At 54.9% G+C, this 15125-nt stretch overlaps 1 protein-coding gene across 2 annotated transcripts in view; it reads right to left on the minus strand.

Moving 5' to 3' along the window:
- The window catches only part of Evc2 (EvC ciliary complex subunit 2), a 50345-nt gene extending 40108 nt beyond the window's left edge, over positions 1 to 10237 (minus strand). The window contains exons 1-6 of one of the 2 annotated variants that reach the window (XM_090343842.1): positions 9980 to 10237; positions 8980 to 9140; positions 7551 to 7619; positions 6434 to 6620; positions 3758 to 3867; positions 2138 to 2191 (exon numbers count right to left, since the gene is read on the minus strand). In XM_090343842.1, the coding sequence (XP_090199968.1) occupies positions 2138 to 2191; positions 3758 to 3867; positions 6434 to 6620; positions 7551 to 7619; positions 8980 to 9140; positions 9980 to 9986 (588 nt within the window). In that variant the 5' untranslated portion in view covers positions 9987 to 10237. Of the gene's footprint in view, positions 1 to 2137; positions 2192 to 3757; positions 3868 to 6433; positions 6621 to 7550; positions 7620 to 8979; positions 9144 to 9979 lie in introns of both variants that reach the window. The other variant, XM_090343841.1, reaches the window with a different exon arrangement.
- Positions 10238 to 15125: the final 4888 nt, after the last annotated feature.

The following is a 15125-nucleotide window of genomic DNA, read 5'->3' on the forward strand; positions in this document are numbered from 1 at the left end:
AGATCCACAAACACAGCTACCCCATGATGGCCTACAGGTAAGGCTAGGGGCCCCAGCTGACGCCGGGAGCCTGGATCTGAGGTTTCCAGAACATCCGAGGAGCATGCTCAGTGTTCTCTTTGGATTGTCACACGGCTGAACGTCTGCTGTCCTCTAATCTGGGGCCCTGGCACAGGCCAGGCATTAGGTACCCGGATGGCCAGGGCCTTGGGGGCACTCTGGCTCTTCTCTGAGGAGTTTCTCCGGTGGGTAACATTCCATGGACTATCACAGTTCGGTACCGGGGAACCTGGGTCCCTGTGGTGTCCCCCAGAGAGTGGACTTGGCAGCTCGGGGCTCCACACTCTGCTCTTGTGTCTTTTCCCTTGGCTGATTTCACTAGTCAGTGACAGCTACCAGGACAGTGCTGCCTAACCTTCAAGTCCCCTTGAATACCACCGAGCCCTGGAGCGGGGGCTTAAGAGACCCTAGCAGGCTGGTGCTGGCATTGGAGGAAAACTCACCTTGGTGTGCGTTGACATGAGGTTGTTTACATATGGAATCGGCAGCACAAAATAATGGCAGCTCTGCGGTGCAAGATGTGGCACCCATGAGCCCCTGAGAGTGCCAAGCTGTGGAGGCGTTCAGAGAAGAGAGATGCTCGTCCAGTGTGGGGCTTAAGCAACGTCTATAGAAAGAGCTACTGTAGGTGTGCTTCTGAGGGACATCAGCGCATGGGGCAGAGGGGACTGAGGGGGGACAGTCCACACCCAACACCAGTAACCGGATTGAACAAAACCATAAGAAAGGCCACGTGTCCGCCCCCCTCTCCTGACTCAGAACTCCGGGCTCCCCAGCCTTTGGACCTGAGCAGTGGCTGGGCTCTCAGGCCAAGTTATACCACCACTTTGTTCTGATTCTTTTAACTTGGATTTGCCACAGCCTCCCCTGGGCCAGGGTCCCAGGCTGGCAGATGGCCTGTCTTGGGACTTTTTAGCCCCCTGATCACATGAGCCAAGTCCTTTCATAAGCACCCCCTCCCTCAAAAACCCTATGCCCATGCTCTTGCTCTGGAGCAAACTGATTGACACACAGTGGTTGAACCTTCTCAGCATTATGTGAGTGTGTGTTGTGAATAATCAGCTGAAGAACACAGAAAAGTACTAATGGTACAGAGTGTAACTCCCGTCTGACCACGTGTTCTAGAAGACAAAACACCACCATTATCTGGCCCAGACCTGGTGGGGATAGCACAGAACAATCAAGGGTGCAGATGTTGCAGTGAAGCAAGGCTATGCCCACCACATCCTGCCCATGGAAGGCCATCTGGGAAACCAGCCAGCCAGCCTCAGAATCCCCAGGGTGCCTGTGTCCCTAGAGGGAGCCTCCAGCATTCCAGCCCACCTGCAGGGCCAGCGCCCCATAAGCCTAAGAGAACATGGCACGACACTAGCATAACAATGTTCATTGCAGCACTATTTCCCATAGCAAAGCTATGGAACCAACCCAGATGCCCCTCAGTTGATGAGTGGATCAACAAGATGTGGTATTTATACACAATGGAATTCTATGTTGCCATCAGAAAGAACGACATCGCCCCATTTGTAAGGAAAGGGAAAGACTAAAGAAAAAAAATCATATTAAGTAAACTAAACCAGACACAAAGGAACATAGGATCAATGGTTTCTCTCATTTGTAATAATTAGTACACATCTAGACTCTCCTAGCAGAGGGTTACAATACTGCAAAACCTAGATACAAAAGGTCATATGAGACTAAATGAAAGGATCTCCAGGATATGGAAACAAGAGCTTTATCTTGTGTGATTGTTGTCCTTAATGTACTATGTTATTTCTCTTTTGTTGCCCTTTGGCTAATCTCATAGTTACTGTATCTGACTTTGTTACCTAGTATGTTGTATATACATTCATTTGTTTATTTGAAATAGGAAAGGGAAGAGAGAAAACAAGATGATTGGGAGGGGGTGGGGGGAGTGAAATGGGGACAAAAACTTGACCAGGAGTATCAACGTGTGAGAAGTAATACACCTACTATCTGGTGAATGTAACTGCAACCCCTCTATGCATTACAATAAAAAAAGAGAGAATGTGGCACGAGAAAGGCCGTGTGAGACACCGGGGCACAGGTCCTCTCTTACCGTTATCTTTTCCTCTGCTGTTACAGTGATGTAAGCTCGGAGCTCTGTTCTGTTCTAGAAAAGAAAGGAGAAATACTTGGGTCAACCATGAAGTAACATGCCGGCTGCACACTGATGCTGGAGGCTGCCTGGCATGCAGCAAGCAGGCTGTGTAGTCAGAGCACATGGTGGACAGGAGCAGAAGCCAGGTTCGTAGGTCTAGTTAGTACCAGAAGTCTAACACTGCTGGGACACCGAAACGTGTGTGACTAGAAATCTTACAGATTTCAGATTTCAGGAACACCTGCATATGTTTGTATGTATTTGCACATATCTGCATGGGTTTGCATGAATCTTAGGGGTGGGTGGGACTGAACTCTAAGCACCACACTCAGTGTGACCTGGCACATCGTTTGTGCAATCCTTTAGTGCAGCTGCATGCTGAGCAGGACTCATCATATCCAGACAGGCGCGAAACTCTCTTCTCCGGGCATCATGCCAGTGCTCAGAGATCAGAGTCCACAGCACGGGGAGCTCAAGACTGAGCCTCCACGCTCAGGCTGTTATCTACAGCCTGGTCTTCAGGTTCATGAGCCCTGCAACCTGCCCAGCTCTCCACCCGGTACTATGACAGATTGCTCTGCCTTGAATGCTGGTCTAGCTACTGGGGAAAGATGCAAAAGCACCCCAAGTCTGCTGCAGCAGCAGGTAACCACAGAAGGCCTCCATGGAATCAAACTTCTAGTAAAGTTCAGGAGAGACAGACTTTGTAAAACTGAGTCTTTACGGACTGACAACTGTGGAGCGTCCCCTGGACTTTCTTCCCTGGCATCACGTCTGCTTGGGTGTATCTGTGTCCTTCTGTGTGTCACGGCCTCTGGATGGAAAAATTCATGGCCCCCATACTATGGCATTATGGTTTGCACGTTTTATCTAGTATCTCGACTCATCACACCTTGTTATTCTAGCTACTGAGATCTGAGCATCACAGTTCAAAGCCAGCCTGGGATAGGAAAGTCCATGAGACTCTTGATCTCCAATGAACCACAATAAAGCCAGAAGGATTGCTGTGGCTCAAGTGGCAGAGCATCAGTCTCAAGCTTAAAAGCTAAGTGACAGTGCCCACATCCCGAGTTCAAGCCAATATAGCACAAACAGAAAAAAAAAAATGTGAAGTCCCCATCTTTATCAATAAGGTAACAAGTCACTAGAGATTACTAACAGGGCAGAGAGGTCACATCCTTATTCCAGTGATATTAGAAAGCGGGGGGAGGGGGGGGAGGGAGGAGGAGAGAGGAAGAAACAGATAAAGGGAAGAAGAAAGGAAGAGAGGGAAGAAAAAAGGAGTCAGGAAGGAAAGAAGGGATGGAGAGAGGCAGGGAAGGAAGAAGGGAATAAAGAAGGGAAAACGAAAAGAAATAAGGATGGAAAAAAGGAGAGATGGAAGAAAAGAAGGAGTGAGAAAGAGAGAGAGAGGGAGGGAGGAAAGAAAGGGAGACAGGGAGGGAAGGAAGGGAGGAAGGAAAGACTAGAAGAGGGAAAAAGAAAAGGAGGGCGGGAAGTATCAGGAAAGCGGTCAGGATTGACCTGTGCCCTTACCCCCTCAGCAGTGACAAGACAAATGAAAGTGGGACTAAATACCGGTGACCAGCTCTGGAAGGTGAGCCATGCAGGAAGACTCAGGCTCTCCCCAGTCCCAACAGCTCCGGAGTCCAGCGAGGCCGTATAGCTGACCAAGTATGTGTCTCCCACTGCTCAGAGAGAAACACCTGAGCATCAGGAAGGGGACTGGCCACGTCCCAACCTGACCATGCCCAACCTAGCCACACCCCCACCCAATCTGGCCACACCCCCACCCAATCTGGCCACGCCCCAACCTGACCATGCCCAACCTAGCCACACCCCCACCCAATCTGGCCACGCCCCCAACCTGACCATGCCCAATCTGGCCACACCCCCACCCAATCTGGCCACGCCCCCAACCAATCTGACCAAGCCCCCAACCAATCTGGCCAAGCTCCAACCTGACCATGCCCAATCTAGCCACACCCCCACCCAATCTGGCCACGCCCCCAACCAATCTGACCAAGCCCCCAACCAATCTGGCCAAGCCCCAACCTGACCATGCCCAATCTAGCCACACCCCCACCCAATCTGGCCACGCCCCCCACCCAGCCACACTCTATCACAGCAGTTCACCCTGTACTGCAAGGTCTACAGCAAGAAGCCTCTAGGTTTCATGGACCTGGATGGGAGGATTCTGGGAGTAGAAAACAGTTGAGTAAGCTACACACAGCAGCTCCTGGACTCCCGGGCCTCAGCTGGTTCACTACCCCAGACAGGGCTGCCCTCTCCCAGCCTCAATCACCCACAGCGCCCCTCCAGTGGCCGGTAAATGTGGGGCAGTGCAGCAGTCCTAGAAGCCAGCAGCTCCCTGGTCCTCCTAGGACAGACCTGGCTCCCCCATGGTGGTGACAGCAGTCCTGGTTCTCTCCTGGTTGGCCCCGCCATGGCCAGTGGGCCTGGTTTCTCCATTCATGGAGACCTCGCCAGAGGAGAGTCCAGTGAGCATCCTTGAGTGTCCTGACTGGTTCACTTAGCTTTGGCAGAGGGGCAAAGGCTAAGACAAGGAAGGCACGGTGATAAAGAGGTGACATGACAATAGTTACTAGGAGGGTGGCCAGTCAGACCTGTCCACCCAGTGTCATGGTCACTCTCAGTGGCCAATCAGACTTGACATATGGTGCACAGTCACTCCATTAGCTCTCCTGTCCTTCAAGAGGCCCAGGGAGGTGATGGGGAACACATTATTTTCTGCAAGGAGCATAAGGAGAAACAGGCTAGGAGAGGTTGACTTACTCATACCTCTCGGTACCACTGTATTTTCATTAAAGGCCTTGTTTTGTATTTGCTTTTGTTTTTAATTTTTGACTTGTAGTCCTGGGGTCGAGTGTTTCACCACTTGAGCCATGCCCCCACCCCTTTAGTTTTTCCGATAGTCTCATGCTTTTCTCTCAGGCTGGCCTCGAACTTGGATGGCCCTGCCCCCCCTCCCCTGCCCAGCTCCTGAGCTGCTGGGATTATAACAGGCTTATACAACTGGCTTTAGTGAGAAAAGAGCATCTAATAATAATCATAATCATTAACAATAAAGACAAGGTTCTCAGCCACCCTGGTGTCTGTTCCCTCATCTGAATGTGAACTACTGGCCAAGGATAAAGGAAGTCCCTGCCCCAAGGGAAATAAACTGAGTCATGGTAACACCTAGCTCCCAGAACTGGTTCTATCCCCTGCCTAACTAACCAACTAACCAGTGACAGTTCACCTCTAGAAGAGACCTGGGAAAGCCAACCCTCCAGTGAACAGCAAAGGACCCAAAGCCTCCTGTGTTCAACATCTGGCCCCAGATCACAGCTGTACTGGGAGGTGGGGAGATGACGAAGGCCCAGACACTGGAGTGAGTCCTCCCACAGGTGTGGGGGGGGTCAGCCCTTTGTCTTTCAATTCCCTGTCATATGGTGAACAGCCTTCCTCTACCACAAGCTCCAGCTACAATGTGCCACCGTGGCCCCAAGGAAATGGGGCCACCCAGTTATGAAACAAAAGCATCCATAACTGTAGGGCAAAATGAACCTTTCCTCTGAATAAGCTGATTGCCTCTGGGTTTTTTACGGTAACAGAAAGTTGACTAACACACCAGAAAACATGCTTAAACATGGGTGAACACATCTAAAAGGCTTATGAGCATGTTTCTTGAGGCCATCCATCCACTCCCACCTCTGTCCAGTGCAACTCAAATGAGCTGTCCTTCTTCCCGAGGGTCAGCAATCTGGAGAGTGGTGGTTGATGCCATGCTAACCCCATCTCTGTGTGGGTTTGAAACTGTTCATGAAATGAACATTGAATCTATAAGACGGAGCCATTGGCTCAAGCCTGTAACCCCATCTACTCTGGAGAATGAGGTCTAGGACCATGGTTCAAAGCCAACCTGGGCAGGAGAAGCTATGAGACTCTTACCTCCAATTAACCCACAAAAAGCCAGAGGTGGAAGTGTGGCTCAAAGTGGCCTTGAGTGTGAGCCACAGGTCCACCACTAACACAAAAACAGAAACAAACACTGACTCTGTATCTCAAGAAAATCAGAGAACTCTTTCCTCGAATCTCACTTTGTCTAAGATAAGAAATAAGATTCTGAGTGGTCACCTGTGAACCACGTTAAGCAGATCTGCGATGATGCCTGACCCCACAACCCTGCAGAGAGCTCACGGCTCCAGCTGGCACCTCAGTATCCCCATCTTTTGCCATCCCTGCTATTACCGTGCAGAAACCTCTTCTTGAAAGCCTGGAGTCCATCTGCAGTCTTATTTCCAACTGACTCCCTAAGGGCCAGCCCAGTAATGGAGTCCAGGACTAGCAGATCTGAGAGGTTGGTGGACATGGCTGTCCTGGTGTTGTTTACAATCAGTTGCACGTGCAGGGTCTGTGACTCGCTGGGCCCTGACACCTACGACAGGAGGAGAGGGAAGGAGGTCACATTCCCCACTTGCACAAAGTGGGTCTCAGAACCCCTGAGATTTATCAGGCTCCATCTGATCTTCAAGCCCTTGGAGAGCCAAGAAGAAGCAGTGTCGAAACTGAGGTCCACATTGAATTACTCCTTCAAAGACACAACATCCCAAGTGCACAACCATAGGGAGGTTGAGAGCAGTTTGACGGTGCTGTTGGCAAAGGCCTGTAATCCAGGCTACTCCTGAGGCTGAGATCTGAGGTTCACAGTTCAAAGCCAGTCCAGGCAGGAAAGTCTGTGAGACTCTTATCTCCAATTAACCACCAGAAGAAATCACACATGAAGCTGTGGCTCAAGTGGCAGAGTGCCTGCCTTGAGTGAAACAGCTAACGGAATTCAAGCCCTAGTACCAGCATTAAAAAAAAAAAATACTAATAAGTGGCCAGAATGTGGCCTAGTGGTAGAGTGCTTGCCTAGCATGCACGAACCCCTGGGCTCGATTCCTTGGTACCACATGCATAGAAAAAGCTGGAAGTGGCACTGTGGCTCCAGTGATAGAGTTCTAGCCTTGAGCAAAAATTGTCCAAGGACAGTGCCCAGGCCCTGAGTTCAAACCCTGGGACTGGAAAACACACACACACACACACACACACACATACACACACAACCACAAAAAACAGTAGTAATTCAACTGTTCCCCCCCAAAAACCTAATCCTAGAATTATCCTATACATCACACCTCATTTCCTTCACACTGTCTCTCAGCTTCTTTTTTCTTTTTGCTGATTAACTGGAGATAAAGAGTTTCATGGACTTTGCTGCCCGGGTGGGCTTCAGATTGCAACCCTCAGATCTCAGTCTTCTGAGTCACCGGGATCACAGGTCACTGGATTTCTCTTCAAGTTCAAGCTACTTGTGGAAACTTACCAGGGCACATTTCTGAAACGTCACTCCAGTCTCCGAAGTTCCTTGAACCTCACTAGCGGTATCTCCGTGCTACAAAGTGAAAACATTTCATGGTTCACACACTTAAAAAGGACACAGTATGAAGTGCTGGGTTACTGTAGTTCTTCAGTAATACTGAAGCTATACGCTTACTAAGTAGGTACTCTACCATGCAGGCCACTCCACCAGCTCTATTTGTGTCCTGTGTTGGTTTTATTTTTCGGGGGCGGGGGAGAGTGGGGAGAAGGTTGCGGGGCTTGAACTCAGGACCTGGACACTGTCTCTGAGCATTTTTGTTGTTATTGTTGTCCCTGGGGCTTGAACTCTGGGCCTGGCATTGTCCTGAGCTCTACAGCTCAAGGCTAGCTCTCTACTACTGAAGCTACAGCACCGCTTCCACTTTTCTGGAGATAAGAGTTTCACAGACTTTAGTGCCCGGGCTGGCTTTGAATCAAGATCCTCAGATCTCAGCCTCTTGAGTAGTTAGGATGACAGGTGTCACCCACTGGCATCTGGCTAGCATTTCTGTTCAAGGCTAGTACTCTCCAACGTGAGCCACAGCTCCACCTCGGAGTTTTCTGGAGGTTAACTGGGGATAAGAGTCTCATGGACTTTACTGCCTGAGCTAGTTTCGAACCATGATCCTCAGATCACAGCCTCCTGAGTAGCTAGGATGACAGGTGAGAGCCACCAGTGGCTGGCTGTGTTGGTAATTTTTTTTTTTTTGTCAGTCCTGGGCTTGAGCTCAGGGCCTGAACACTGTCCTTGGACTTTCTCAAGGCTAGAGTTCTACCACTTGAGCCTCAGCACCACTTGCGGCTTTTTTCTATGTATGTGGTACCAAGGAATTGAACCCGGGTCTTCGTGCATGCTAGGCAAGCACTTTAACCACTAGGCCAAACTCCCGGCCTTGTTTTGGTAATTTTTGATTAGGGTCTCTGCCTGTGCCCAAGCTAATCTGTATTTCCCAGCACGGGTAGAATCCCAGGTACACACCAACACGCTGAGCCAGCAGTTGAGGTAAAGTCTTGCAAGCATTTATACCCAGGCTGATGCCAAACCACAATTCTCTACAATCTGCCTCCCAAGTGGCTGGGACCATAGGCTTGATTCACTATCTTAAAACTATTTTTTTGACCAGTCTTGGGGTTTGAACTCAGGGCCGGGCACTTGGGCTTTCTCAAGGCTAGTGCCCTACCACTTGAGCCACAGCACCATTTCCAGCTTTCTTCTATGTATGTGGTACTGAAGAACTGAACCTGGGTCTTTGTGCATACTAGGCAAACACTCTATCACTAAGCCAAACTCAAAGCCATTAAAGATATTTTAAGAGGAAAGCAAAGCAGCTAAAGAACAGTGCAGCACATGCGCACGCATGCACGCATGCACGCACGCACTACTTGTTACTCACAAGGCGGTGGGCCACAGGAAACTCTCTCTTAACCAAGCTCTTCTTGGGCCATGGTGGCACGAAGGCAAGGAAGGAATGGGTCCATAGCCCGGGAGAGGCTGCAGACGTCAGGAGTGAGGCGCTGCCTTCAGCTTCCTTGCTGGATTTCATTCTGAGTGATCCTTCTGTGACAAGATAACGAACTGTACATTCTACAAATGCAGAGAGGCCCCGGGGTTAGACTCTGGCGGTGACACAGAGTGTGCAAGGAACCTGGAAAGTGTCTGCTGAGTAAGTGGGTATGGTAACAAGTGCTTGCACAAGGGAACAAATGACTTAGCCTCCCTTTCTCAGGAACATGAAAACACTTGCATTCGGTGGGGGGGAAGGTAAGGACTTGGGGATGTCCCTTGAGTGTGAGCCCCTTAAACTGGGTGTGGGCTAAAGCGTGCATACTTATACCCACCAGACCACTAGACGTGGAACATTCCTGGCCATCAGACATCCCGTTCCAGATCCTACTGTGCCTGCAGCCCACAAGTTTCCATTACAGAGCCACCCAATTTTCTTTGCTTACATTAGCTAATGTTAGCTGTTACCTGGTCTCATGGACAACGGATGTCCCCAAACAAGCAGGCCTTGGTCACAGAACAGGCCACGAGTGTGACCTTTTGGAAAGGGGGGTGGGGGGCTTTGGACACATAATTCTGTCAGAGGCTGCGATGGGGAGATGCCTGGGTGTCTTGTCAGAAGACAAGATAGGCACAGGGACAGGACTACTGAAGCTAGAGCTTCAAGGTGGGGGCAGGGTGTGGCCTGAGCCATGCAGGGAATGCTAGAAAGGCAAGGCGCGGGGGCCCTCCCAGGAGGAGCCCGACCTGTGAACACCCCAACGCTAGGCCTGCAGACTGGAGGAGAACCAACATGGCCTGTTTCAAGGCAGGCAGTGTGTGAGCTTGGTGTCCACAGGTACCCTGGCTGAGGTCACCACAAAGCCACCGGGACCTGACGCCACACTTACCAGCCATCTCTAAGGAAGGACTTCCCAGGGGAGGCCAGGTCACACCGCCGAGGTCCTGGAAGTTCAGAGACACACAGAGCGGACCACAGACTCCTGAGACGAGGGTGGCGGTGGCCGGCCTGGGGACAGCCGCTCCTCGACCTGGCACCCCGTGTGGACCAGGAGCATGGGAAGTTTGGAAAGTTGCGCTCCCAGGACCAGGGCAGAACCGGAGGCCCGACCAGGGCCAGGCTCCCACCCTCGTCAATTCCTGGGAACCCCCCCCCCCCCGGGAGTGTCCCCCCCTCCCCGGGAGTGTTCCCCCCCCCCGGGAGTGTCTCCCCCTCCCCGGGAGTGTCCACCCCTGGAGTGTCCCCCCCCTCCCCGGGAGTGTCCCCCCCTCCCCGGGAGTATCCCCCCCCCGGGAGTGTCCACCCCGGGAGTGTCCCCCCCCTCCCCGGGAGTGTCCCCCCCCAGGAGTGTCCACCCCGGGAGTGTCCCCCCCTCCCCGGGAGTGTCCCCCCCTCCCCGGGAGTATCCCCCCCTCGGGAGTGTCCACCCCGGGAGTGTCCCCCCCTCCCCGGGAGTGTCCCCCACCCGGGAGTGTCCCCCTCCCCGGGAGTGTCCCCCCCTCCCCGGGAGTATCCCCCCCTCGGGAGTGTCCACCCCGGGAGTGTCCCCCCCTCCCCGGGAGTGTCCCCCCCCGGGAGTGTCCCCCACCCGGGAGTGTCCCCCCCCGGGAGTGTCCCCCTCCCCGGAGTGTCCCCCCCCCGCTGGCCCGGCGGCCCCGCTCACCCCCGCGCCCCGTCCGGAGAGCGGATCCCGGCCGGCGAGTTCGGGGGGCTGCGGCGTGCGGAGGGGGCGCCCCGAGCCTCCATGCAGCCAGCCTCGGGCCCCCAGCGCCAGGGCCGCGGCCAGGACGCCCCCGGCCAGCACGCGCGTGGCGCCCATCCCCCGGCGGGCCCCGAGACCCCGGCCGGGCGGCGCGGCGCCGCCTCCGCCGCTTCCGGACACCCCAGGCCCGCCCCGCCGCCGCGCATGCGCCGCGCGCGCCGCCGCCCCAAGGCCTGGAGCCGGCGCGCCGGGCGCCCCGACGGCGGCGGGGGCCGGGGGGGGGGGGGGGGGGGGGGAGGGGCGCAGAAGACCGGGCGGCGGGAGGGCAGCGGCCTCCTCCAGCTCCTTCCTGAGCCCTGGGGAGGGCTGCTCTCCACTCCACTCCCACCAGCCTGCGTCCCCCCACCAGCCTGCGCGCCCCCCACCGGCCTGCCTGCCCCCCACCAGCCTGCGCGCCCCCCACCAGCCTGCGCGCCCCCCACCAGTCTGCATTCCCCCCCACCAGCCTGCGTGCCCCCCACCAGCCTGCTCGGCCCCCACCAGCCTGCGCCCCCCCACCAGCCTACGCGCCCCCCACCCGTCTGCATTCCCCCCCACCAGCCTGCATGCCCCCCCCACCAGCCTGCATGCCTGCCAGTGCTCAGGAGGTTGGCCACCTGGCACCTGTCTGCGTGCTCTTTCAAGGACAGATGGATCCTGCCCTGCCAAGAACTCAGTAATACTGTTTGAGGGTCTGAGAATTTATGAACCAATGCCCCCCCCCCCATAGTGGAGGAGCTGCTTGCTACCCCGTCTGCACTAGAGGACAGGGGCGGGCAAGGCATCTGCATCTGCTCTGGGTCAGCTTGAAGAAAGGACCAGATGGTAATAAAAGCATCTCGTGCTCTGGAGAGCCCGCGGCCAGCCTCACTGGGTTTGCTGCAAAGGCCCTCAAGACCACAGGGCCTCTAAGAGTCCATCCCGTAAGCAGATCTCTGGCTTCAGGAAACCTAGGATGGGGGTTCCTCACGGGAAATTGCAGTAAGTGCTCGGACCCCAAAGTCTAATGCCAGTTTTCTCAGTGTGGGACAAGCTGCTTTCAATCTGTTAAAAGCATTCGTGGTAACAGGCATGGAAGCTGGTCTTGCTGCCATCTCTGCCTCCACATCTGTCCCTCTTTGTTCTAAGCCACTCTGCAGTCGCCACGGGGGCCAGGAAAGGCAGATGGACCTATCACCTTTCTACAACCAAGGCCTAACACCACCCCTAAGGAACAGCACAGCCTCGCAGAACAGGTTACTCACAAGTGAGGATCATCTCCAGTCACCACCAGGAAAAGTCATCTCCTGGGTACCAGACTGCACCCCTCAGAACCCAGAAGAACCAGAGCTGAGGGAATCCATGGCCCCCGGTGCTGCCTCACCTGTAACTGGGGCTCTTCAAGCCACGCATGTCCCAGCCCCTGACCCTAATTCTTCCTCTCCTTGAACCCAATGCTCACGGCCGGTACCCTGAGTAGGGGCCACAGCAGAGATACCTCACATGCAGCATGGTTCCCTGTCATGGTTCCTGACTGGCTGGTATACTTGCATCACTTTTGCACCACTGCTTGCTCTTGCCTGAATCTTCCCTGGACAGATAGATGCAAGGATGGGGGTGGATCCGTGTCCCTGGCTTCAGGGTGACCAGGGCCGGCCACACAAGGTTGTTCCTCCTCGGAGCGTGGGGGCTCTCCCAGAAAAGCCAAGACCCTGTCAGGATGGAGACTGCGGGTGTGCGGGGGCCCTGGGCACTCCAGAGCGCTTCTTCCCCACCCACCCCACCTCTGGCCTGGGGAGAAAGGGGTGGTGTCTCCGGCTCCACCTCCTCCGGGGAGCAGCAGGGAGTCCTGAGAGTCTGGGGGCGGCGCGGGGGGCTCCTCCCCGGCTGAAGCCAGGCCAGGCTTAGGCCGAGACCCCGGCCCTCCCGGGGGGTGCGCGCAGGGCCTGACCGGGAGCAGAAGGAGGGGGAGCGCGCCAAGTGTGGGGCGGGAGGTGCAGGCTCCGCCCTCGGCTCCCGGAGGAGGGGCGGGAAGAAGAGGAGGGCGAGGACCGGAAGGTGGGGTGCGCGCGCCCCCGCTCCGCGCCCCGGCCCGTGCGCCCCCCATGGCCCGCGGCGCGGCGGCCTGCGCGGGCGAGGCGCGGCTGCGGCTGGGCCGGGACGCGGCGAGGCCGCTGCCCGCGCTGCTGGTCCCCGCCGTGCTGCTGGGCGCCGCGCTCGGCCTGGGCCTAGGGCTCTGGCTCGGCTGCCGCGCCCGCCGCCCGCGCCCGCGCCAGGTGGGTCCCCGAACGGGCAGCGGGGGGCAGCGGCCGGGGCTCCTCCTCCCCGGGGGGCGATGGCCCGCCGCCCCGGACTCAGGTCCCCTTCTGCTCCCGGGACAGTCGGGGCAGCGGCCTGGGCCCTCGCAGAGCTGATTTCGACCCTGACTCCGGGCCTCAGTTTCCCCGTCTGCAGGACCACGTTTGGGCACGATGCCGGCAGGGGCGCCCGGCTCCCGGTCGTGGGCTCGCTCCCTCCTGATGGTTTGCCTCTAGGGATGCAGCGGACAGTGGCTTGTGTGTTTCCACTCAGCAAACCAACCTTCGTCAGGAGCAGGGGCTGGATGCCACCTTGGGTGGGCAGGAGACAGCTGGTAGGTGCCCCTGAAGGGGACACAGGGCAGAGCGAGAAAGGTCTGCGCTGGAGGGAGAGCCAGGCTGGCTGTAGTGCTACTGCTGAGCTGCTCCTGGCAGCGGGACCCTCTCCCTTCATCTGCCACATGGCTTTGAATCAACCCCATCCAGGTTCCCATTTTGCAGATGAGGAAACTGAGGCACAAAATCCGCATCCAAAACCACTGTGCTCTGTGAGGGTGCGGGTCCTGGGTGGCCGTGGCACAGGACAGCTACCCTAGAGTCTTGTTTTGGAGATAGCTGCCCTGTGCACAACAGGCCTTAAGTCTGCCTGAGCACGATGAGTCACTCCTGGAAGGGTGACAGGGTCCCATTCTGGGTTCTCCACAGGAGACAGTCTGCCGGGGCTCAAATCCTGTCACAGAGCAGGTGACTGGGAGGGGGCGGGCAGGGACTCTGTTGAGATGCTGGTCTCTGGGTGCTGGTAGAAAGGGGATGACGTGGAGAATGGTCACTCTCCACAGGAAGACTGAGGCTCTGGGGGTCACATTGAGGCAGGACCCCACCCTTGTGCCTCTGGATCCCCAAACCAGAGCTTGAATTGTCCACTGCCTGGCTCCATTTGTTAGACTTCAGCTTAGGGTAGTGGGTGAACCATCTTGGGTCTGCATTGGCACGCTGGTTAGGCACAGAAATTTGGATTGGCAATAATTTTCCCCAGAATTTTAAAGTCCTTCTAACTTCCATAGCTGGTGTTGAGGAATCTGATTCTGAACTTGGATGCGCTGCACAGGTTCTTTTCCAAACCACTCCCCTCCCCCTTTCGTACTGGGCCTTGAACTCAGAGCCTTGTTCTCTCCTTTAGACACTCTCGTTCTGAGCTACACATGCACTTGCAGCTTTTTGGTAGTTAGTTGGAGATGAGTCTTTCGTGTCCAAGCTGGCATCAAATTGCTTCCTCAGATCCCAGCCTCCTCAGTAGCTACAACTACAGGTGTGAGCCTCTAGGGCTCTTAAAGAATGGCCTCTCTGTCTTCAGTGAGGGACGTTGCATCAGGGTGTGTTTTGATGGTTCTGATGGTTGTCACTGCGCTGGGCCCTGACCAGCTCTTTCAGCCTAGGAGCTTGTTTTCTTGATTTCTTAGAGGATTGTTTTATATGTTTTCTTCTTCCTTCCTTCCTCCCTTTCTTCCTTCTTTCTCTCTTATATTAAAGGTTGGTTTGGGCTTCTAGAAACCATTTTTTGAGGGGGGAAGAGGGTGTCCGTTGTGGGACTTGAACTCAGGGCTTGGGCGCTGTCCCCCAGCTCTTTTGCTCAAGGCTAGCGCTCTACCTCTTTGAGCCACTGTTCACTTCAGGTTTTCTGAGGCTAAGATAAGAGTCTTCCAGCCTTTCTGTGTCCAGGCTGGCTCTGAACCATGATCCTCACAGCAGCCACCTGAGTAGCTAGGATCATAAGTGTGAGCCACCAGCACTTGGTTCTAAAGATCTTTTTCTGTCTCCAATGTTCCACTTTTTTTCTCTGTTGTTAATACTGCTTCCTGGAAGACTTTCCAACTTTTGTAATTGTGTTTTTCAATAACTGAGTGTTCAAGAGTTCTTGTTCCAGCATCCTGTCTGGTTATAACTGTCCAGCTGTTCCTGCTTTGTGAATAGGATGTATTCTCTTATCTGGGTGAGGATATTATCATTGTTGATTTCTT

The sequence above is a fragment of the Megascapheus bottae genome, chromosome 13 (genome assembly GCF_031878675.1).
Source record: "Megascapheus bottae isolate mThoBot1 chromosome 13, mThoBot2.hap1, whole genome shotgun sequence".
NCBI classification, from domain to species: domain Eukaryota; kingdom Metazoa; phylum Chordata; class Mammalia; order Rodentia; family Geomyidae; genus Megascapheus; species Megascapheus bottae.